The sequence below is a fragment of the Bombina bombina genome, chromosome 2 (assembly GCF_027579735.1).
Source record: "Bombina bombina isolate aBomBom1 chromosome 2, aBomBom1.pri, whole genome shotgun sequence".
Taxonomy (NCBI): domain Eukaryota; kingdom Metazoa; phylum Chordata; class Amphibia; order Anura; family Bombinatoridae; genus Bombina; species Bombina bombina.
In genome coordinates this window covers 180,950,563-180,975,598 of record NC_069500.1, presented here as the reverse complement: position 1 = coordinate 180,975,598, position 25,036 = coordinate 180,950,563, and the positions used below count along the sequence as shown (strand labels likewise).

The 25,036-nt window shown below is 40.7% G+C and overlaps 1 protein-coding gene across 1 annotated transcript in view; it reads right to left on the bottom strand.

Moving 5' to 3' along the window:
- The window catches only part of LHFPL2 (LHFPL tetraspan subfamily member 2), a 295,979-nt gene that overhangs the window by 36,886 nt on the left and 234,057 nt on the right, over positions 1–25,036 (bottom strand). Inside the window, exon 3 of the mRNA XM_053701373.1 lies at positions 23,387–24,095. Within this exon, the coding sequence (XP_053557348.1) occupies positions 23,387–23,807 (421 nt within the window). The 5' untranslated portion in view covers positions 23,808–24,095. The remainder of the gene's footprint in view (positions 1–23,386; positions 24,096–25,036) is intronic.

Below are 25,036 nucleotides of genomic sequence, written 5' to 3'. Positions count from 1 at the left end.
AACCCAAAGGCAAATCTCATTTCCTTCTTTACTAAGACATGGCCCCAGATCAAATATCCTATATTCTATTAACCATACAAACCATCCTGTCTTATATACACTAATAATGATCCTTCTGATCAAAGACAGCTGACAACGACGACGCCCATATATTAATTGCAAACCCTGTACTGTAAATTTAAAGGGACATTAATAAAAACACTTTTGAGATTGATTTTGTAAAGGTTATGTGTAGTAACAACATTTACCAATATAATTTAAATGAATTATTGTGTCCCATTTTTCTGTAATTTAATTGTGAGTTCTCCACTTTTCATTTGTTTCTATAAAGTAATGGTTGCTATCATGTAATAACCTAGGTTTCCCTTCTCTTCTGCTTAGGACAATTAGGGTTTGCAAACCATGGCTGTATGGAATATAAAGGGACTTTAAACCCTGTTAGCATTTAACACTGCTATAAACGCACATAACCATTGTTTGTACAGTTTATATGTCTCCCAATGTCTTCAGGAGAAGACAGTATATAAGGAAAACATAGGTTTAAACATGATGGGGTGCTCATTAACTTATAGAAACTAATGGGCTTTTGAAATATAAAACTTTACCTACTTTCTTCAATATTTAAACAATTCTAATTTAAAAAGGTGCCTAAAATCCGGGCTCGACAAACCCAGGAGCCTGGGAGCTACTGGCTCCTAGAATTTTACTTATGGCTTCTAACTTTTTTGTTTATTCTCCATATATCTATATACAAATCCAACTGTTCTGGCTCCTAATATTCTTACTGGCTCCTAATATTTAAACAATTCTATTTAAAAAAGATGTCTAAATAATATTATCTGGCTAATCTTTGAATATATCATATGAGCATCTATTTACTGTTTAAGAACTGAACTCTGCCTTAAATTCACATTATATAGATAAGCAGTGAGATCAGTAAGCTACAGATATAAAGAAGCAATATTATAGGAGGAGGTAAAGTCAGTCCTCAAGTGCTGTTTCAGCAAAGGTGATCAATACTGTACAAAGTCATAAATAATTAAGAAGGGAAAATTGTGGCCAATGAAAAAAAGTAATTTAAAGGGCTATTATAGTCAAAAATTGACACACTCTAATCAATTACAGAGTGTAATTTTAAAACTATCGACCCCTGCAGTACTGTGAGCTTAACACCCACAAAGGGGTTAAACACACAGTAGAAATACTGCTCGGAATTCCCAGAGGGCTGCTTGTTCCAAGCAGAAAATATAGCTGATCCAATCATCAGCACTAGTTCCACATCTAAGTCGCACAACTAGCACTCCTGATTGGGTCAGCAGCATTTTCCAATTAGGACCAGCAGTGCTCCTGCAAGTCCTTAACCAGTATTTCTACTGTGTGTTAAACCCCCTTTGCAGGGGGTTAGCACACACAGTAGTCTAGGGCCAATAGTTTTACAATGACATGCTGTAATGGATTATTGCATGTAATGTTTTTACAATAATGGCTCTTTAAGCGCTAGCACTGTGCTCATGAAGGTAAATACTGTAAAGAGCCATTGTTAAAAAAATATATAAGAAAATGTTGCGGTCACTTGCCTCAACCGTACAGGTAATCCTTATTGCACCACATAGTAAATTGGAAGCATAGGTTTCATAACAAAATAATGATGGTGCAGGCATAAATAAAAAGCATATTTATACACTTAAAAGGACAGTTAACAATTTGAGATTGCAATACAGGTAGAAAACCCTTTATCCAAACTGCTTGAGACTGGAAAAAGTTTTGATTTTGGAATATTTGCATCTTTCAAATGGGACAGTTTGGAGAGGGGATGTGACCAAGTGTAACCAAACAATATCTTATGACCCTTGGAAGTCTCCTTAAGGGTGATGGGGATGTGACCAAGTGTAACCAACAATATCTTATGACCCTTGGGAAGTCTCCTTAAGGGTGATGGGGGATGTGACCAAGTGTAACCAACAATATCTTATGACCCTTGGGAAGTCTCCTTAAGGGTGATGGGGGATGTGACCAAGTGTAACCAACAATATCTTATGACCCTTGGGAAGTCTCCTTAAGGGTGATGGGGGGAGACGTTGACTCCTTGCCCAATGTGCTTAGAGGGATATGGCTGCAACCTCACTGACGAGCCCCACAGAAGGCCGAAACGATTGTCATGTTCCTTGTTCAGAGGAGGATTGTTTGGTATTCTGGGCTGGACTGACCTAACTAGGCCGGATCAGACTGATATACTTCAGAAAAGTTCTTCTCTGTGAAAAGCACAATTGGGCTAAAAGAGGCTGCGCTCCTGGGTGATATCACCATAGAACAAGCTACTGAGCTGTCCGTTCCTGAGAGAGCGCTTCTGTATACAATATCTTATGGCATTTAGGCAAAACGTACATGTCCTAATACATCTTATACATGCAACTAAACATAGTTTTATATCACAGTTTGCATTTTAGAACCACAAAAAAAAACAAACAAAAGGCACAGGCAGAGAAGATTGTGACTTTCATACTTTTTAATTGATTTTTTTCATTAAATGCCCTGTATTTTGGAATTCCAGATTTGCAGATTTTGTACCTGTATACAATTATATGTATTGAAAAAAATATATTCTTTTTATTTTGCTCTTTTTTCCTGTAAAGTTTTTCAATTCTGAAAAGTGGAAGACTGCCACATGTCTTCCTTAATAGGTTTTAATAGAGATTAAAAGACGAGGAATAGCAAAGCAATTGTGGTTTTACTAATAAAATGACTGTGGCTAGCTGCAACTTCTTCAGGATTTGATTCAGAAAACCCCATGAGCTGCACTTCACAAGGGAATTTGCATTGATTTTAAAGGTTATGAAACCCTAATTTTGTATTTCATGATTCAGATAGACCATATAGTTTTTAAACAACTTTGCAATATACATCTATTATCAAATTTGCTTCATTCTCTTGGTATCCTTTGTTGAAGGAGCATCAATGCACAATTGGGAGCTAGCTGAACTCTTAGGTGAGCCAATGACAAGAGGAATATATGTGTAGAACACCAATCAGCAGCTAGCTACAGTAATGCATTACTGCTCCTAAAACCTACCTAGTTATGCTTTTCAACAAAGGATACCAAGAGAACATTTAAGTAGTGATCCGTTTTGAAATCGGGCCCCATGTGTTCAACCTTGAACGATTAATATAGTTAATAGTTAAAGTTAGAATAGTTAAACTCTGCTTACGACCAGCTTCACGAGCACATAAATTTGTGCAAAAATAAATTGATTCCACAAATTAGAGCAAGTTATGAATAAGATTGTGCCCTGTTGGGGGAAACATAATGACAGAAACACTGTGATTAGCAAAATATCCTTTGTTCTAAAAGTGGACACAGTGCACTGGGATAGATGAATACTCAATAACCAAAACCGTCATAGTACACTAAACACACTGGTGGGTAACTTCTGGCCCCAGGACAACATGTGGCCACCTGGACACTTCCTCCGCAGTCCTTGTCTCACCTCGAAGCAGGACATAACACTTATTTACCCCCACAAAAATTCCATTCCACCATCCCCTCACAATCATTTTGTTTAAACACATTTGAAGAGGGTCCAATATAAGGGTTAAAAATTAATGTGTGGCCCTTTCACTGATTAGGGGCCACATTCTGGTTGCCTGTAATTTTATTAATGGATATGTTTTAGCTCAGAAAAAACAAACTTTAATAACAGGAAGTAATACATGACATAACTTAAAGGGACAACTGAACCCCAAAAAATCTTTGTGATTCAGATAGAAACATGCAATTTTAAGCAACTTTCTAATGTACTGGCAGTCCCCGGGTTACGTACAAGATAGGGACTTTAGGTTTGTTCTTAAGTTGAATTTGTATGTAAGTTGGAACAGGCACTTTTTTTAGGTGAAATCTATAGCCAAACATTTTGTTTTGTTTTGGATAGCATAGGATAAAGTTTGTTTTGCTATCTGTGCCCCTGTTCAGAAAATTTCACATCACTTTCTGTCCTTGTGACAATTGGATTTTCAGTATTTTGGATTATCCTGGAAAGAAGGATTGTCGATAAAGCTCTATTTTCTCTGTATGTAAGTACGAGTTGTACTTAAGTTGGATGTCCTGTAACCCGAGGACTGCCTGTACTTCCTATTAGCAAATGTTCTTAATTCTCTTGGTATCTTTATTTAAAGCCAAGAATGTAAGTTTAGATGCCGGCCCATTTTGGTGAACAACCTGGGTTGTTCTTGCTGATTGGTGGATAAATTCATCCACCAATAAACAAGTGCTGTCCAAGGTTCTGCACTTTCTTTTTCAAATAAAGATAGCAAAGAGAACGAGGAAAAATTGATAATAAGAGTAAATTAGAAAGTTGCTTAAAATTGCATGCTCTATCCCAATCACAAAAGAAAAAAATGGGTTCAGTGTCCCTTTAACTGGACATTCTGGTCAAATTGAAATGCAATAGATGAATCTTTACATAGAAACATGTTTACAATATAAATGTATTGGCAAAAATGCTTCTAGCTAACATTTTTCTCTGAACGTGTGAAGCATAGCTAGATATACTCAGTGCACCAGGCATGTTAAAATACTGCAGCTGCTCAAAGCGCCAGTGAGTCTTGTAATCATGTCAGCAATTAAATTGATTCATTACCAGATGATAGAAGCACCTTAGGCTCTCTCTGAGCAAGTGCTGTGCTTAAAATGCTGGTCCACGGAGCATACTTAAATACACTTGAAACCTCTATAGCTTTCACTAGACAGCATTTCTGCTAATACATGTTTATTACAAAAATGCTTCTATTCAAAACCTGAAATGCCCCCATGTCTATGCCAATTTTGCCGGTATGTCCCTTTAAAATAGGTTTAGTTGTGAAATATGTATTCTGTTATTAATGTATACAATACATGTGCAGGCAACATAAACACATGACGCAGCAGTAGCAGTGTGACTAATATACTGGCAAAAGTAGTGTATAGAGCGGTCTCCCAGCTGTAGGAATGCTTCACACAATTACTGCTGTAATCCAGCTGTGAGTCAATCTACAAGGAAGCTGACAGCACAGATGAGATTAACAGCTGCAAATATTGACTTGCACTTCTCTCCTAGCAACTGTTGCTATGTAATAAACAAGGTGACCTTTAAGATACCGGTTTGCCAAAGTAATGATTTGCAGTAATCTTTATTGTGTTTTATATTCTCCAGGGATGGCTTTTACATGACACTGAAAAATAACTCAGGTACAGAGGTTTTGGGATTGTCACACTGTGCAAGAACTGTCACACCTAGCTCGTAAGGAGACATTAAAGTCATATAAATATATGTACAGGATATTTAGCCATGGGCAGAATATCTCATCACTGGACCGTATACAATAAAATTACTGGTGACAGTAGAGTAAGAGGACTGTAGTACACATTAGTATTGCTCATTTTCCCCTTTAAAGGGACAGTCTACACCAGAATTTTTTATTGTTTTAAAAGATAGATAATCCCCTTTATTACCCATTCCCCAGTTTGGCATAACCAATACAGTTATATTTATATACTTTATTACCTCTGTGATTATCTTGTATCTAAGCCTCTGCAACTGCCCCCTTTATTTCAGTTCTTTTGACAGACTTGCAGTTTAGCCAATCAGTGCTGGCTCCCAGGTAACTTCATGTGCATGAGCACAGTGTTATCTATATGAAACACATGAACTAACACCCTCTAGTGGTGACAAAAATGTTAAAATGCATTATGAAAAGAGGTGGCCTTCAAGGTCTAAGAAATTAGCATATGAACCTCCTAGGTTAAGTTTTCAACTAAGAATACCAAGATAACAAAGCAAAATTGGTGATAAAAGTAAATTGGAAAATTGTTTAAAATTACATGCCCTATCTGAATAAGTTTATTTTGGACTAGACTGTCCCTTTAAGACACGTCTAGTCAATGCTCTTTAGTATTCAATGAATAAGAGAACTTCTAGCATGTATATGTTTTATAAAGGTAGGCTGTGTATTAAAGGGACATGAATCACATTTTCGTTTTAAAGACAGAGCACATAATTTTAAACAACTTTTCAGCTTACTTTTGTTATCAAATTTGTTTTGTTTTCTTGGTATCCAATGTTGAAGGGCAAACCTAGATATGTTCAGGAACAGCAATGCACTACTGGGAGCTAGCTAAACACATCAGGTGAGCAAATGACAAGAGATTGATAATAGGAGCAAATTAGAAAGTTAATTAAGATTGCATGCTCTATCTGAATCATGAAATTAAATGTTTAACTTTGCTGTTCCTTTAGGCCTGAAACGCACAAGACCTTGTATGTCTGGCTTTTTAAACTGTATTTTGCATCCTTGATTTTAAAAGAAGGGAGCAATAACATCTGGTTTTAGCAGTTCCCAGTCTCACTGTGTTCTCATTTATGTAAAAAACAGTATGAATGAAAGATTGAAGCTTGATACTTGGAGGCCCATTTATCAAGCTCCGTACAATCGGGTTGATTGACACCTCCCTGCTGGCAAGCCAATTGGCCGCGAATCTGCAGGGGGCGGCGTTGCACCAGCAGCTCTTGTGAGCTGCTGATGCAATGCTGAATACGGAGAGCGTATTGCTCTCCGCATTCAGCGATGTCTGTCGGACCTGATCCGCACTGTCGGATCAGGTCCGACAGAGACTTGATAATTCGGCCTCTTGGCCTGTAAGATAGCTTGCTTCATTCACAACTGTTTGTGTGCACCAAGTGCCTAGTTTTAAAGGAATGTTCTACTGCAGAAATAAAAAGTTCTAAATCCTTTAGAGCATGTAATAGCGTAGCTTGCTATGTATTTAAAAATACACAAAGGATTACACATATCAGCCACTGACTGGTGGCTACATGGAACTGACACTCACTGGCTGTTTTCTGCACAGGAGTTACAAAGCTTACAGCTCCTAAGAACTTACCTGTGTGCTAATTTTACAGATAGACCAGATGAGGGTGTCACAGACCCAGATGAGGGTATCACCGACCCAGAAGAGGGTGTCACAGACCCAGAAGAGGGTGTCACAGACCAGAAGAGGGTATCACAGACCCAGAAGAGGGTATCACAGACCCAGAAGAGGGTGTCACAGACCCAGAAGAGGGTGTCACAGACCCAGATAAAGGTGTCACAGACCCAGATAAAGGTGTCCACAGACCCAGATAAAGGTGTCACAGACCCAGATAAAGGTGTCACAGACCCAGATAAGGTGTCACAGACCCAGATGAGGGTGTCATCAGACCCAGATGAGGGTGTCACAGACCCAGATGAGGGTGTCACAGACCCAGATGTCACAGGCCCAGATGAAGGTGTCACAGACCCAGATGAGGGTGTCACAAACCCAGATCAGGGTGTCACAGATTTAGAGCAGATTGAAAAAGACACCAAATTCTCCAATCATAAATGGCTTTATTTATCAATCTGCTCAAGCAGCTTTGGAGACAGAAGGCCGAGGCTTTTGAACCTCTTCGTCCTCTTATAGATGGTAAAGTTAAAACACCCTTATACTCATTTGTTCGGGGTGATTGTCAGACCCTGTCCACGATTTGTCTTGCGGCGCTGACTAAGAACTTCCTTATGCAATATTAAATGCAGACAGTGGAGGAACAAGGTTGTACAGGTTCAGAAGTTGGTAATTTTGACCACTGGTTAAATGATAAATGGGGCCCAAATTCTCACTCTAGTAAGGGTTTTAGAAACACGCAGGGCAAAATTTGCCATCATTGCAGGCAGACAGGTTCGTAAGTAGCGAATCAGTCAGCGTACAATCGTCACATGCAGTGGTGTATCATATGGCACAAGAGCTTTCTTATTCAATGTCGCCCCTTGCTCTGGCGCAACCAATTGTGCCAAAGCAGGGCAGTCAATTACCCCAAACAAGCGAGTGTTGCAGTGACTGATCTCAGCCCCTCTGAGGTGGCGGAGAGACAAAAGAAGTAGTTTTTGCTTCTTAAATATGTGAAAAGCTTAGAATGCAGCTAATTAAATCTATCCCACAGTGTGTAATATTACTTATACATACTTCATAGGGCTGTGCGATATGGAAAAAAATAAATATTGCGATTTTGGCCATGATATATTGATTTTAATCACGATTTGTTTTAAAAATAACTTGTTTTATATTATGATATTTAGATAGACAGATACACAGATAGATAGAACAGTAGTTTTCCCAAGACCTTTTTAATGGGGGCACTACAGAGCTGATTTTACTGACCACCCAGCTAAAATTTAAAATGACAGTAAACATTAGTTAAATTGTTGGTCTTTTTATTAATATTTTTGCAAGCATATTGAATTCATATATTTGTTTAAAAATGTAAAGAATTTTTTTTTCAATATATTTGTAGCTATTCAAACCTGTCAATCATAATTTGTGGCCAGCCCACCCTTACTTCGGCAGTCAGTGCTCTATTTCTTTCTAGTGTCACACTACCTGTAGGAGTCATGTGTTGCGCCCCTTTTTCTCCCATCTTCAGAGAGTTTATGCTGTCAGATTCAAAACAGACAGCAGTGGGGGGGGGTGTTATTTTTCACAAATATAGACTTACCTATATGTTATTTGGGAGGGAGTCTTGACTAAAGAAGGAGCAGTCAAAATCACTAGAATTTACATGAACTGCTCAGCTGAAACAGATTTTTCGGTGAGTGTAGAAATACAGCGCATGCGCACTAACAAAAATGAGACCCGGCTACATTGTGGAAATAAGCGGGGCGCCTCTGTAATCCCTCTATGGCGCGACTGATTCATGATACAGAGTGGTTGCAGTAGGGGCTTGCAGAAGAGGATTCTAGGAAGAAGCAGTCAAGAAAACATAATTTATGCTTACCTGATAAATTTATTTCTCTTGTAGTGTAGTCAGTCCACGGGTCATCCATTACTTATGGGATTATATCTCTTCCCAACAGGAAGTTGCAAGAGGATCACCCAAGCAGAGCTGCTATATAGCTCTCCCCTCACATGTCATATCCAGTCATTCGACCGAAACAAGACAAGAAGGAGAAACCATAGGGTGCAGTGGTGACTGGAGTTAAATTAAAAATTTAGATCTGCCTTAAAAGACAGGGCGGGCCGTGGACTGACTCACTACAAGAGAATTAAATTTATCAGGTAAGCATAAATTATGTTTTCTCTTGTTAAGTGTGTTCAGTCCACGGGTCATCCCATTCCTTATGGGATACTAATACCCAAGCTAAAGTACACGGATGAAGGGAGGGACAAGGCAGGAACTTTAAACGGAGGGAACCATGCTGAAGTACCTTTCTCCCAAAAATAGCCTCCGAAGAAGCAAAAGTGTCAAATTTGTAAAACTTTGAAAAAGTGTGAAGTGAAGACCAAGTCGCAGCCTTGCAAATCTGTTCCAACAGAAGCCTCATTTTTAAAGGCCCAGGTGGAAGCCACAGCTCTAGTAGAATGAGCTGTAATTCTTTCAGGAGGCTGCTGTCCAGCAGTCTCATAGGCTAAACGTATATGCTAACAAAGCCAAAAGAGAGAGAGGTAGCAGAAGCCTTTTGACCTCTCCTCTGTCCAGAGTAAACGACAAACAGGGAAGAAGTTTGACGAAAATCTTTAGTTGCTTGCAAATAGAACTTCAGGCACGGACTACGTCCAGATTATGCAAAAGTCGTTCCTTCTTTGAAGAAGGGTTAGGACACAATGATGGAACAACAATCTCTTGATTGATATTCCTGTTAGAAACTACCTTAGGTAAGAACCCAGGTTTAGTACTCAGAACTACCTTGTCTGAATGAAAAATCAGATAAGGAGAGTCACAATGTAAGGCAGATAACTCAGAGACTCTTCGAGCGAGGAAATAGCCATCAAAAACAGAACTTTCCAAGATAACAGCTTAATATCAATGGAATGAAGGGGTTCAAATGGAACGCCTTGCAGGACGTTAAGAACTAAGTTTTAGCTCCACGGCGGAGCAACAGTCTTAAACACAGGCTTAATCCTAGCCAAAGCCTGACAAAAAGCCTGAACGTCTGGAATTTCTGCCAGACGATTGTGTAGAAGAATAGACAGAGCAGAAATCTGTCCTTTTAACGAACTAGCGGATAAGCCTTTTTCTAAACCCTCTTGTAGAAAAGGACAATATCCTAGGAATCCTAACCTTACTCCATGAGTAACTCTTGGATTCGCACCAATACAAATATTTACGCCATATCTTATGGTAAATTCTTCTGGTAAACAGGTTTCCTAGCCTGTATTAAGGTATCATAACCGACTCCGAGAAGCCACGCTTTGATAGAATCAAGCGTTCAATCTCCATGCAGTCAGCCTCAGAGAAATTAGATTTGGATGGTTGAAAGGACCCTGAATTAGAAGGTCCTGCCTCAGAGGCAGAGACCATGGTGGACAGGACGACATGTCCACTAGGTCTGCATACCAGGTTCATGCGTGGCCACGCAAGGCGCTATCAGAATCACAGATGCTCTCTCCTGTTTGATCTTGGCAATCAGTCGAAGAAGCATCGGAAATGGTTGGAAACACATAAGCCATGTTGAAGACCCAAGGGGCTGTCAGAGCATCTATCAGCACCGCTCCCGGGTCCCTGGACCTGGATCCGTAGCAAGGAAGCTTGGCGTTCTGGGCGAGACGCCATGAGATCCAGATCTGGTTTGCCCCAACGATGAATCAGTTGAGCGAAGACCTCCGGATGAAGTTCCCACTCCCCCGGATGAAAAGTCTGGCGACTTAGAAATCCGCCTCCCAGTTCTCCACGCCTGGGATGTAGATTGCTGACAGGTGGCAAGAGTGAGACTCTGCCCAGCGAATTATCTTTTGAGACTTCCAACATCGCTAGGGAACTCCTGGTTCCCCCTTGATGATTGATGTAAGCCACAGTCGTGATGTTGTTGTCCGACTGAAATCTGATGAACCTCAGAGTTGCTAACTGAGGCCAAGCTAGAAGAGCATTGAATATTGCTCTTAACTCCAGAATATTTATTGGGAGGAGTTTCTCCTCCTGAGTCCATGATCCCTGAGCCTTCAGGGAATTCCAGACTGCACCCCCCCAACCTAGAAGGCTGGCGTCTGTTGTTACAATCGTCCAATCTGGGCCTGCGTAAGGTCATCCCCTTGGACAGGTGGGGCCGAGAAAAGCCACCATAGAAGAGAATCTCTGGTCTCTTGGTCCAGATTTAGTAGAGGGGACAAAATCTGAATAATCCCCATTCCACTGACTTAGCATGCACAATTGCAGCGGTCTGAGATGCAGGTCGCGCAAATGGTACTATGTCCATTGCCGCTACCATTAAGCCGATTACTTCCATGCACTGAGCTACTGACGGGTGTGGAATGGAATGAAGGGCACGGCAAGCATTTAGAAGTTTTGATAACCTGGCCTCCGTCAGGTAAATTTTCATCTCTACAGAATCTATAAGAGTCCCTAGGAAGGGAACCCTTGTGGAGTGGTAATAGAGAACTCTTTTCCACGTTCACCTTCCACCCATGCGACCTCAGAAATGCCAGAACTATCTCCTGTATGAGACTTGCAGTTTGAAACTTGACGCTTGTATCAGAATGTCGTCTAGATACGGAGCCACCGCTATGCCTCGCGGTCTTAGTACCGCCAGAAGTGAGCCCAGAACTTTTGTAAAGATTCTTGAGAATAAGGTCTACCCCTTTGAAAGGAATATTAAGCAATTTAGATTTAGAAGTCACATCAGCTGACCAGGATTTAAGCCATAGCGCTCTGCGCGCTTGGATGGCGAATCCGGAGTTCTTAGCCGTAAGTTTGGTTAAATGTACGGCATCAGAAACAAATGCGTTAGCTAGCTTAAGTGCTTTAAGCTTGTTCATAATTTCATCCAATGGAGCTGTGCGGAATGGCCTCTTCCAGAGACTCAAACCAGAATGCCGCCGCAGCAGTGACAGGCGCAATGCATGCAAGGGGATGTAAGATAAAACCTTGTTGAACAAACATTTTCTTAGGTAACCTTCTAATTTTTTATCCATTGGATCTGAAAAACAGAATTTATGTTTACCTGATAAAATTACTTTCTCCAACGGGTGTGTGTCCGGTCCACGGCGTCATCCTTACTTGTGGGATATCTCTCCTTCCCAACAGAAATGGCAAGAGCCCAGCAAAGCTGGTCACATGATCCCTCCTAGGCTCCCGCTACCCCAGTCATTCGACCGACGTTAAGGAGGAATATTTGCATAGGAGAAACCATATGGTACCCCGTGGTGAACTGTAGTTAAAGAAAATAAAATTATCAGACCTGATTAAAAAAAACCAGGGCGGGCCGTGGACCGGACACACCGTTGGAGAAAGTAATTTATCAGGTAAACATAAATTTCTGTTTTCTCCAACATAGGTGTGTTCCGGTCCACGGGCGTTCATCCTTACTTGTGGGAACCAATACCAAAGCTTTAGGACACGGATGAAGGGAGGGAGCAAATCAGGTCACCTAAATGGAAGGCACCACGGCTTGCAAAACCTTTCTCCCAAAAATAGCCTCAGAAGAAGCAAAAGTATCAAACTTGTAAAATTTGGTAAAGGTGTGCAGTGAGACCAAGTCGCTGCCCTACATATCTGATCAACAGAAAGCCTCGTTCTTGAAGGCCCATGTGGAAGCCACAGCCCTTAGTGGAATGAGCTGTGATTCTTTCGGGAGGCATGCCGTCCGGCAGTCTCGTAAGCCAATCTGATGATGCTTTTAATCCAAAAAGAGAGAGAGTAGAAGTTGCTTTTTGACCTCTCCTTTTACCGGAATAAACAACAAACAAGGAAGATGTTTGTCTAAAATCCTTTGTAGCATCTAAATAGAATTTTAGAGCGCGAACAACATCCAAATTGTGCAACAAACGTTCCTTCTTTGAAACTGGTTTCGGACATATAGAAGGTACGATAATCTCCTGGTTAATGTTTTTGTTAGAAACAACTTTTGGAAGAAAACCAGTTTAGAACGTAAAACCACCTTATCTGCATGGAACACCAATAAGGAGGAGAACACTGCAGAGCAGATAATTCTGAAACTCTTCTAGCAGAAGAAATTGCAACTAAAAACAAAACTTTCCAAGATAATAACTTAATATCAAACGGAAAGCAAGGGTTCAAACGGAACCCCCTGAAGGAACTGAAAGAACTTAATTGAGACTCCAAGGAGGAGTCACAAGGTTTGTAAACAGGCTTAATTCTAACCAGAGCCCTGAACAAAGGCTTGAACATCTGGCACAGCGGCCAGCTTTTTGTGAAGTAACACAGACAAGGCAGAAATCTGTCCCTTCAGGGAACTTGCAGATAATCCTTTTTTCCAATCCTTCTTGAAGGAAGGATAGAATCCTAGGAATCTTAACCTTGTCCCAAGGGAATCCTTTAGATTCACACCACCAGATATATTTTTTCCAAATTTTGTGGTAAATCTTTCTAGTTACAGGCTTTCTGGCCTGAACAAGAGTATCGATAACAGAATCTGAGAACCCTCGCTTCGATAAGATCAAGCGTTCAATCTCCAAGCAGTCAGCTGGAGTGAAACCAGATTCGGATGTTCGAACGGACCCTGAACAAGAAGGTCTCGTCTCAAAGGTAGCTTCCAAGGAGGAGGCGATGACATATTCACCAGATCTGCATACCAAGTCCTGCGTGGCCACGCAGGAGCTATCAAGATCACCGACGCCCTCTCCTGATTGATCCTGGCTACCAGCCTGGGGATGAGAGGAAACGGCGGGGAACACATAAGCTAGTTTGAAGGTCCAAGGTGCTACTAGTGCATCCACTAGAGCCGCCTTGGGATCCTGGATCTGGACCGTAGCAAAGAACTTTGAAGTTCTGACGAGAGGCCATTCAGATCCATGTCTGGAATGCCCCACAGCTGAGTGACTTGGGCAAAGATTTCCGGATGGAGTTCCCACTCCCCCGGATGCAATGTCTGACGACTCAGAAATCCGCTTCCCAATTTTCCACTCCTGGGATGTGGATAGCAGACAGGTGGCAGGAGTGAGACTCCGCCCATAGAATGATTTTGGTCACTTCTTCCATCGCCAGGGAACTCCTTGTTCCCCCCTGATGGTTGATGTACGCAACAGTTGTCATGTTGTCTGATTGAAACCGTATGAACTTGGCCCTCGCTAGCTGAGGCCAAGCCTTGAGAGCATTGAATATCGCTCTCAGTTCCAGAATATTTATCGGTAGAAGAGATTCTTCCCGAGACCAAAGACCCTGAGCTTTCAGGGATCCCCAGACCGCGCCCCAGCCCATCAGACTGGCGTCGGTCGTGACAATGACCACTCTGGTCTGCGGAATGTCATCCTCGTGACAGGTTGTCCAGGGACAGCCCCCAACGGAGTGAGTCTCTGGTCTTCTGATTACTTGTATCTTCGGAGACAAGTCTGTTTAGTCCCCATTCCACTGACTGAGCATGCACAGTAGTAATGGTCTTAGATGAATGCGTGCAAAAAGGAACTATGTCCCATTGCCGCTACCATCAACCCGATCACTTCCATGCACTGAGCTATGGAAGGAAGAGGAACGGAATGAAGTATCCGACAAGAGTCTAGAAGTTTTGTTTTTCTGGCCTCTGTCAGAAAAATCCTCATTTCTAAGGAGTCTATTATTGTTCCCAAGAAGGGAACCCTTGTTGACGGAGATAGAGAACTCTTTTCCACGTTCACTTTCCATCCGTGAGATCTGAGAAAGGCCAGGACAATGTCCGTGTGAGCCTTTGCTTGAGGAAGGGACGACGCTTGAATCAGAATGTCGTCCAAGTAAGGTACTACAGCAATGCCCCTTGGTCTTAGCACAGCTAGAAGGGACCCTAGTACCTTTGTGAAAATCCTTGGAGCAGTGGCTAATCCGAAAGGAAGCGCCACGAACTGGTAATGTTTGTCCAGGAATGCGAACCTCAGGAACCGATGATGTTCCTTGTGGATAGGAATATGTAGATACGCATCCTTTAAATCCACCGTGGTCATGAATTGACCTTCCTGGATGGAAGGAAGAATAGTTCGAATGGTTTCCATCTTGAACGATGGAACCTTGAGAAACTTGTTTAAGATCTTGAGATCTAAGATTGGTCTGAACGTTCCCTCTTTTTTGGGAACTATAAACAGATTGGAGTAGAACCCCATCCCTTGTTCTCTTAATGGAACGGGATGAATCACTCCCATTTTTAACAGGTCTTCTACACAATGTAAGAATGCCTGTCTTTTTATGTGGTCTGAAGACAACTGAGACCTGTGGAACCTCCCCCTTGGGGGAAGTCCCTTGAATTCCAGAAGATAACCTTGGGAGACTATCTCTAGCGCCCAAGGATCCAGAACATCTCTTGCCCAAGCCTGAGCGAAGAGAGAGAGTCTGCCCCCCACCAGATCCGGTCCCGGATCGGGGGCCAACATTTCATGCTGTCTTGGTAGCAGTGGCAGGTTTCTTGGCCTGCTTTCCCTTGTTCCAGCCTTGCATTGGTCTCCAAGCTGGCTTGGCTTGAGAAGTATTACCCTCTTGCTTAGAGGACGTAGCACCTTGGGCTGGTCCGTTTCTACGAAAGGGACGAAAATTCGGTTTATTTTTTGCCTTGAAAGGCCGATCCTGAGGAAGGGCGTGGCCCTTACCCCCAGTGATATCCGAGATAATCTCTTTCAAGTCAGGGCCCAAACAGCGTTTTCCCCTTGAAAGGAATGTTAAGTAGCTTGTTCTTGGAAGACGCATCAGCCCGACCAAGATTTCAACCAAAGCGCCTCTGCGCGCTCACAATAGCAAACCCAGAAATTCTTAGCGCTACCTAGCCCAATTGCAAAGTGGCGTATAGGGTTGAAAGAATTAGCCAATTTGAGGAGCCTTTGTTCTGTCCAATATCTCCCCTCATAAGGAGGAGAATCACTGTCGACCGCCCTTTATCAGCTCATCGAACCAGAAACATGCGGCTGTAGCGACAGGGACCATGCATGAACTTGGTTGTAGAAGGTAACCTGCTGAACAAACATCTTTTAAGCAAACCTTCTAATTTTTTTATCCATAGGATCTTTGAAAGCACAACTATCCTCTATGGGTATAGTGGTGCGTTTGTTTAAAGTGGAAACCGCTCCCTCGACCTTGGGGACTGTCTGCCATAAGTCCTTTCTGGGGTCGACCATAGGAAACAATTTTTTAAATATGGGGGGAGGGACGAAAGGAATACCGGGCCTTTCCCATTCTTTATTAACAATGTCCGCCACCCGCTTGGGTATAGGAAAAGCTTCTGGGAGCCCCGGCACCTCTAGGAACTTGTCCATTTTACATAGTTTCTCTGGGATGACCAACTTGTCACAATCATCCAGAGTGGATAATACCTCCTTAAGCAGAATGCGGAGATGTTCCAACTTAAATTTAAATGCAATCACATCAGGTTCAGCTTGTTGAGAAATGTTCCCTGAATCAGTAATTTCTCCCTCAGACAAAACCTCCCTGGCCCCATCAGACTGAGTTAGAGGCCCTTCAGAAATATTAATATCAGCGTCGTCATGCTCTTCAGTATCATAAACAGAGCAGTCGCGCTTACGCTGATCATGTGTTCATTTTGGCTAAATGTTTTTTGACAGAATTATCCATTACTGCCGTTAATTGTTGCATAGTAAGGAGTATTGGCGCGCTAGATGTACTAGGGGCCTCCTGAGTGGGCAAGACTCGTGTAGACGAATGGAGGGAAAGATGCAGTACCATGCTTACTCCCCTCACTTGAGGAATCATCTTGGGCATCATTGTCATTGTCACATAAATCACATTTATTTAAATGAATAGGAATTCTGGCTTCCCCCACATTCAGAACACAGTCTATCTGGTAGTTCAGACATGTTAAACAGGCATAAACTTGATAACAAAGTACAAAAAACGTTTTAAAATAAAACCGTTACTGTCACTTTAAATTTAAACTGAACACACTTTTTTACTGCAAATGCGAAAAACATGAAGGAATTGTTCAAAATTCACCAAATTTTCACCACAGTGTCTTAAAGCCTTAAAGTATTGCACACCAAATTTGGAAGCTTTAACCCTTAAAATAACGGAACGGAGCGTTTTGAACTTTAACCCCTTTACAGTCCCTGGTATCTGCTTTGCTGAGACCCAACCAAGCCCCAAGGGGAATACGATACAAATGACGGCCCTTCAGAAGTCTTTTCTAAGTATCAGAGCTCCTCTCACATGCGACTGCATGCCATGCTCTCAAAAACAAGTGCGCAACACCGGCGCGGAAAATGAGGCTCTGCTATGCTTTGGGAAAGCCCCCTAAAGAATTAGGTGTCTAAAACAGTGCCTGCCCGATATTATTATATCAAAATACCCAGATAAAATGTATTCCCTCAAGGCTAAATATGTGTTAATAATCAATCGATTTTGCCCCAAAAAAGTCTACAGTCTTAATAAGCCCTTTTTGAAGCCCTTATTTACAATCGTAATAAACATGGCTTACCGGATCCCAGAGGGAAAATGACAGCTTCCAGCATTACATCGTCTTGTTAGAATGTGTCATACCTCAAGCAGCAAGAGACTGCTCACTGTTCACCACACTGAAGTTAATTGCTCTCAACAGTCCTGTGTGGAACAGCCATGGATTTTAGTGACGGTTGCTAAAATCATTTTCCTCATACAAACAGAAATCTTCATCTCTTTTCTGTTTCTGAGTAAATAGTACATACCAGCACTATTCAAAATAACAAACTCTTGATTGAATAATAAAAACTACAGTTAAAACACTAAAAAACTCTAAGCCATCTCCGTGGAGATGTTGCCTGTACAACGGCAAAGAGAATGACTGGGGTAGGCGGAGCCTAGGAGGGATCATGTGACCAGCTTTGCTGGGCTCTTTGCCATTTCCTGTTGGGGAAGAGAATATCCCACAAGTAAGGATGACGCCGTGGACCGGACACACCTATGTTGGAGAAAGGCACAACTATCTCCCACCGGGATAGTGGTACGCTTAGCTAAAGTAGAAACCGCTCCCTCCACCTTAGGGACCGTCTGCCATAAGTCTCGTGTGGTGGGGTCTATAGGAACATTTTCCTAAATATGGGAGGAGGGGAAAAAGGCACACCTGGTCTATCCCACTCCTTGCTAATAATCTCTGTAAGCCTTTTAGGTATAGGAAACACGTCAGTTTTCCTATTAGAAATCTCTGAATCCAGTCTCCCTGGATCAGATCCGTCACCCACAGAATGAAGCTCTCCGTCTTCATGTTCTGCAAATTGTGACGCAGTATCGGACATGGCTCTCGCATCATCAGCGCGCTCTGTCCTTAACCCAGAGCTATCACGCTTGCCTCTTAATTCTGGCAATTTAGATAATACTTCTGTCATAACAGTAGCCATGTCTTGCAAAGTGATTTGTAAGGGCCTCTCTGATGTACTTGGCGCCACAAAATCACGCACCTCCTGAGCGGGAGGCGAAGGTACTGACACGTGAGGAGAGTTAGTAGGCATAACTTCCCCCTCGTTGTCTGGTGATAATTTCTTTGCATGTAAAGACTGACTTTTATTTAAAGTTACATCAATGCATTTAGTACACAACCTTCTATGGGGCTCCACATTGGCCTTCATACATAGTGAACAAACAGATTCATCTGTGTCAGACATGTTTAAACTGACAAGCAATGAGACTAGCAAGCTTGGAAAATACTTTTCAAATAAATTTACAAGCAATATAAAAAATGCTACTGTGCCTTTAAGAAGCACAAAAAGCTGTCACAGTTGAAATAACAATGAACCTAATTAGTTATAGCAACCAAATTTTCACAGTAAATGTATTAAGTTAGCAAAGGATTGCACCCACCAGCAAATGGATGATTAACCCCTTAATACCCAAAAACGGATAACAATTTAATAATTAACGTTTTTATCACAGTCAAACACACTGCCACAGGTCTGCTGTGACTGATTACCTCCCTCAAAATGAATTTTGAAGACCCCTGAGCTCTCTAGAGACGTCATGGATCATGGAGGATGAAGTAGGAAGATTGTGACTGAATTTTTACTGCGCAAAAAATCGCTAAAATAGGCCCCTCCCACTCATATTACAACAGTGGGGAAGCTCAGTTAACTGTTTCTATGCAGAAACAAAAGTTAGCCATGTGGTAAAAATCATGCCCCAATAAGTTTTATCACCAAGTACCTCACAAAAAACGATTAACATGCCAGTAAACGTTTTGAACATACATTTTAAAAGTTATGAAGTGTTATTAATAAGCCTTCTACCAGTCACTTTTACTGCAGTTAAGGCTCACACATTACTTCAGTATTAACAGTATTTTCTGAGTCAAATTCCATTCCCTAGAAAAATACTTCAGTGTACACACACTCCTCAGCCTAATACCAGTCGCTACCACTGCATTTAAGGCTGAACTTACATTACATTGGTATCAGCAGTAATTTCTCAGTCAATTCCATTGCTTAGAAAAATAATTTACTGCACATACCTCGTTTGCAGGGGGGGCCCTGCATGCTATTACCCTTTTCTGAAGTTACCTCACTCCTCAGAATGTGCGAGAACAGCCAGTGGATCTTAGTTACGTCTGCTAAGATGATAGAAAACGCAGGCAGATTCTTCTTCTAATGCTGCCTGAGAAACAAACAGCACACTCCGGTGCCATTTAAAATAACAAACTTTTGATTGAAGAAATAAACTAAGTTTAAAAACACCACAGACCTCTCACAACAACCTATCTTTAGTTAGGTTGCAAGAGAATGACTGGGTATGACATGTGAGGGGAGGAGCTATATAGCAGCTCTGCTTGGGTGATCCTCTTGCAACTTCCTGTTGGGGAAGAGATATAATCCCATAAGTAATGGATGACCCGTGGACTGACTACACTTAACAAGAGAAAGTAAGCGTAATTAAATATTCATATACAATATATTCATATTGGATGTAATACTGTCACAATAAACGTTTAAACAAGCTATTTGCCATATCAAGATAAAATTTAACAAATTTGTTTGTTTTAACGTTTATTGTCCCTTTAAGTCAATATTAAAGTGATTACAAACTTTAACGAATTAAAGCCCAGTATCAAATAATAATAATCTTAAAAACAGCGGCACTTTAATTCATTAAAGTTTACAAAGATGCTTATTTTTTTTAAATACTTACCTTTACATTATGGTAAACATAAAGCTAATCCTCCACACGCATCTACTGCTTTCATTAGCATATTGATGACGAATCCGGCTTCCTCCAATCATTGCGTGCCCCACAAGCTGGATGCCAAAGGGGGCACAGAACAATTGAAGAAAGCCGGATTCGTCATCGATCTGCTAATGAAAGCAGCAGATGTGGGCAGAGCATCGGCGTTATGTTTACCATAACGCAAATGTAAGTATTTTAAAAAATAAGCATCCATGTAAACTTTAATGAATTAAAGTGCCCCTGTTTATAAGATTATTACTTGATACTGGGCTTTAATTCGTTAAAGTTTACAATTACTTTAAGCTAAAAAATTTCAGTGCTTACTGCACAGATTATCATTAAATAATTTTATGTTAAATTATGCAATTAATTTGTATCTTGGATGGCCAAAAGTACCTGACTCCTAAATTTATGGGCTGACCCCTAGGTTTTGAACAAATTTGTTAAGCCCTGCTCCAATTCATCAAATTTTGTCATTTTTGCATTACTGACCTATGATAACTATGTTCATAAACACCACATTGGGGATTAAACACAAAGGTAAAGTTGCTCTCAGAAGTCACAAGTATTTCAGCACCTGTGCAGAACACTACATATAATTTTTTTCTGTAGCCGTAAATATCCCTTTGAAACTGGGTTTTCAATTTTGCTTCAGCATATTACTTTCTATCCTTGGGGTGTAACAAGAAGATACAAAAAAATAAATCAGACATCATGTGGAAACTTCAAAAGAATTCAACAGATGTCTAAAACCAAAAAGGTTAGAAACTGCTGCTCTAGACTATACATTGCAATAATAAATTACAGCTAAAGAGATGATTTTGCATACGCTACATACAGTTACTGCAGATGAAACCTGCTGAGAAGGAATGCTATATTATACAGAGCAAGGAGAAGGCTATTTAGAGCACACAAATAAATAATGACAACAGAAGTATCATAGCATAATGATAAAACAAACATAATATCAGAAGGGTGACATTAGCTGCAAGAAAAAAATAATCAAAGAACCTTGTTTGTCCATTAGCTTTCAAAAATGTCATATGAAAGAAAGCAGATCTAACACGGATAGTTTGATGTGGTTACGTTTAATCTGTGAGGGTTCGGCTAATATATTCTGCTATCAATAACAATTACTAGACATCTAGAACAAAAAAGTTTTTTTTCTTCTTCAAATGACGTTTTCTAAAGATTGTTAGCACAATAAGCACTGTGTGTAGGAAGCAGGAAATATTTAAGTAACAATTTTACAATTAAGATCCTATTTTAACTATCCCTTATTTGTGGTCAATTTTATAAGTGGGCTAGTGTGGCCACGAATAACTGACAAGCTTTCTAAATAAATAAATAGTGTAAATTTTTTAAAATTATATTTATTATTAACCTAAGATTAATTGAGTTAAAAATAGTGAGAACATTCCTGCTTAAAATGTTCAAATTTTTCTATTGATTTCAGCAACATGTGGTAGCCCCAGACCAGGTTTGGCAAATGTATTTCTCTGTTTTCTTGGTTAATTGTTAAAGGAATATAAAAGTTCAAAAATAAAATGTTCTAATGTGTTAGAGCATTTTAATATTGTACTATTGCTTGAAAATAACAGTGTGTTTAACCCACGCAAAGGGTTAAATACATAATTAAAGTCAGCTCAAGCACAGCAATGCACTACTGGGAGCTAGCTAAACACATCTGTTGAGCCAATGACTAGAGGCATAGGTGTGTAGCCACCAATAACCTACTATCTCCCAGTAGTGCATTGCGGCGTCTGAGCCTACCTAGGTATGCTTTTCAACAAAAAATTCAAAGTGAACAAAGAAAATTTGATAATAGAAATACGTTTTTCTAAAACTGAATGGTGTATCTGAAGTTTCACTTTGGACTTCCATGTCCCTTTTAAATTATTAGCTAGACTTAGGGCTAGATTTATTAAAGCTGAGGCGTACAGGGGCGCGCGCCTGTACGCCTCATCTCGCCTGTGGCCGGGCGAAATTACCCGCAGGTATTCGCCATTGCACACGAGCGCAATTTTGTGCTCGCGTGCAATCCTGTCCCCTGCCCGCGCACAGCCAATCACGCACGGGCAGGAGCTGTCAATCTCCTCGGTCTGACTAGACCGAGGAGATTGAATTTCGCCACATTAGAGGTGGCGAAGAGGTTAGGGAAGCGGCGGTCTGGTGACCGCTGCTTGATAAATGACGGCGAGCAAGTTCTTGTGAGAACTTGCAGCCGTAAGGCTTTAATAAATCTAGCCCTTAATATGGTCATATGTATGAGAATTTAGTGCAGGGTCCCTCAAACATACTGGTATGGAGGGCTGGTCAGTGGCCTTGGAAAACAGGTTATACTTACGCTTCAAAATAAATGAAGTAATCGCTTTAGCTTATAAATATATAGGAAATGTATTGCTCTTAATGAATCTAATTGAACTGTACATACTACTGAAACTGACATCACATAATGACCCAATGAGAAGCTTGGGACTGCTTTTTATTGATAAGTTTCCCCTCTGTGGTACTAAGTGCCACATAAAATCCCTCGGCCATAGTCAGGTGTCACTTTTTAAGTGTGACTAAAAGAAAATGTGGGGGTGTAACCAACACACTGCTTGAAATACTACAAAACTACAATAAATACATGTAAATAGATTCTTTTTGGCGAAGAGATTATAAATATTTTAAAACTTATGGGCCATTTCCGAGTAAAAATGCTCTAGTCTGATAGAGACGTATGTTTAAAAAATTCCCTGCATCTCCTATGTGTTTAACTCCTTAAAACAGCTATATGAGCATACACATGTATGCTCGCGTCTCTTTTACTCACTCCTCGTGGGTAGTGACACAGAGCATACGTTACAATATGTATTCAACTGTTATGCAGGGGTTTAATTCACTTTAATTTCTATAACAAAATAGTGAACTTTATTTTTACTTCACATTGTGTGTTAAGTTGTAATAAGAAAATCCTCTAGTGTTAAAGTCAGCTCCTGAGCCGCAATACTCTTCTGATCCTGGGCTGAACATAGATTAGCAGCTATATACAAATTCCACTCCTGATTAGTTCAACTGCTGACAAGTAATAGTTTGCCAATATGAAGCTGACTTTAACTATGTGTTTAACACATTTTCAGGGGTTAAAACATAGTTATACACAACCAATAATGCAAATGGACACACGGTACATAATATGAATGCTTCCACGTTTTTACTATAAGTTTAAGGATGAAAATGTATCAATAATTCTTCCTCCTGTAATGTAAAAAAGAAATGACAAATTCAGGCATGTGTTTAGTGCATACACCTACCTGCAATTCCTTGTAGCAGCCCACAAACATTGAAAATGCTTTTCTTCATAACACTTTGCACACACATAGTAAAGACAGACACAAAAGCCACAATACAGAGGATGGAGATTCCCACCGCTAGAAAAATGGCTGTGGCTTGCCAGAAACCACTAGCGATCTCATTGAAATGCTCCGCGTATGGACCACAGAGGGTATCCCTCTTAAAATACTGTACTTGAGGCATTTTTATGCATCGTCCATAGATACCCAGCGTAGGCCGGTAAGGTTCTTGCTGACCCCCTGTTCTGTTGTCCATTTCTGTGTGTTTTGCTTTACCAATCAACCAGTCTGCGCTCATAAAGGCAATCAGTTCCCCAAAGGCAACTACAATACTCAGTATGGTCCATAGCATTGAACGACATGTAACAATTACATGACACATGGTGGGGTCCCCTAGTTGTAGCCAAAATGATGGAAAGTTCAGGTATGAAATGAGAAATCCAACCTTCTAGTACCTCGTTTTCTGTATATATGAGGAATATTATCAGAGAATAAATCCAGTGCCTTGAGGGTTTGTAATCCAGACAGTGATTTGTATTCAATGAATAAGCTCTCTCCTTATTCCTACTTGGCTGCAGTGTGTGTCTGTTCTAATATTCATACTGAAACCTGATGCTGCAGTGTTGTAAGGGAGTTCCCAAGCACTGCCCACATGGGTGACATCACAGACCTACAGGAGAAAAAAAAAAGTTAGCTTTGTCAAAGATCAGTGAAACTCCTTATCACTGACACTATCTATCCAAACCAACATATGGGATTCTAAACAGAGGGGGTGGACAAAAAAAGTATTGTTGTAAATATCCCAGAGTTCCATCCCAGCTGTAAGCAATTTCACCAAAACACACACTGGGTACTTGCAGTCTGCTTTACACTGCACATTTTATCAGTGACTTGTCAAAATAAGAGAGAGAAAGAAAAAAAGACAGATAGAGACAGGGAGAGAGAGAGAGAAAGAGAGAGAGAGACAGAGAGAGAGAGAGAGAGAGAGAGAGAGAGAGAGAGAGAAAAGAGAGAAAGACACAGAGACAAAAACAGAGAGAAAGGAAAAAAAAAACACCAGTTAAAGGGACATTATACACTCATGTTTTCTTTGCATAAATGTTTTGTAGATGATCTATTTATATAGCCCATGAAGTTTTTTTTTTTTTTTTTAAAAATGTTTAGTTTTGCTTATTTTTAAATAACATTGCTCAGATTTTCAGACTCCTAACCAAGCCCCAAAGTGTTATGAGAATACCGTCAGCTACCTACTCCAGGTTGCTCCTGTTTGTGTAAATGGTCTTTTCATATGCAAAAGAAGGGGGAGGGGGGGTGTCTTATTTGCCACTTGCAGTGGGCTTTCCAGCTACCTTTTCAACAAAGCTAAACTGAAAGTTTCTAAGTAAGTTTTTAAACAGTTTTATACTGGATTTTTATATCGGTATCTGTGCATCTTATTCTTTATAGTAGTGTCTATTACATGCAGTTACATGAAAATGAGTGTATACTGTCCCTTTAAATGCTACATAAAGCTGCGCCAGCCTCATATGCAAATTGTTCAGGTTTCTCAGAAAATAATTCCATGTGGACACACACTTCAGTCAGACTTTTACTTTACTCTGGCTTTTAACA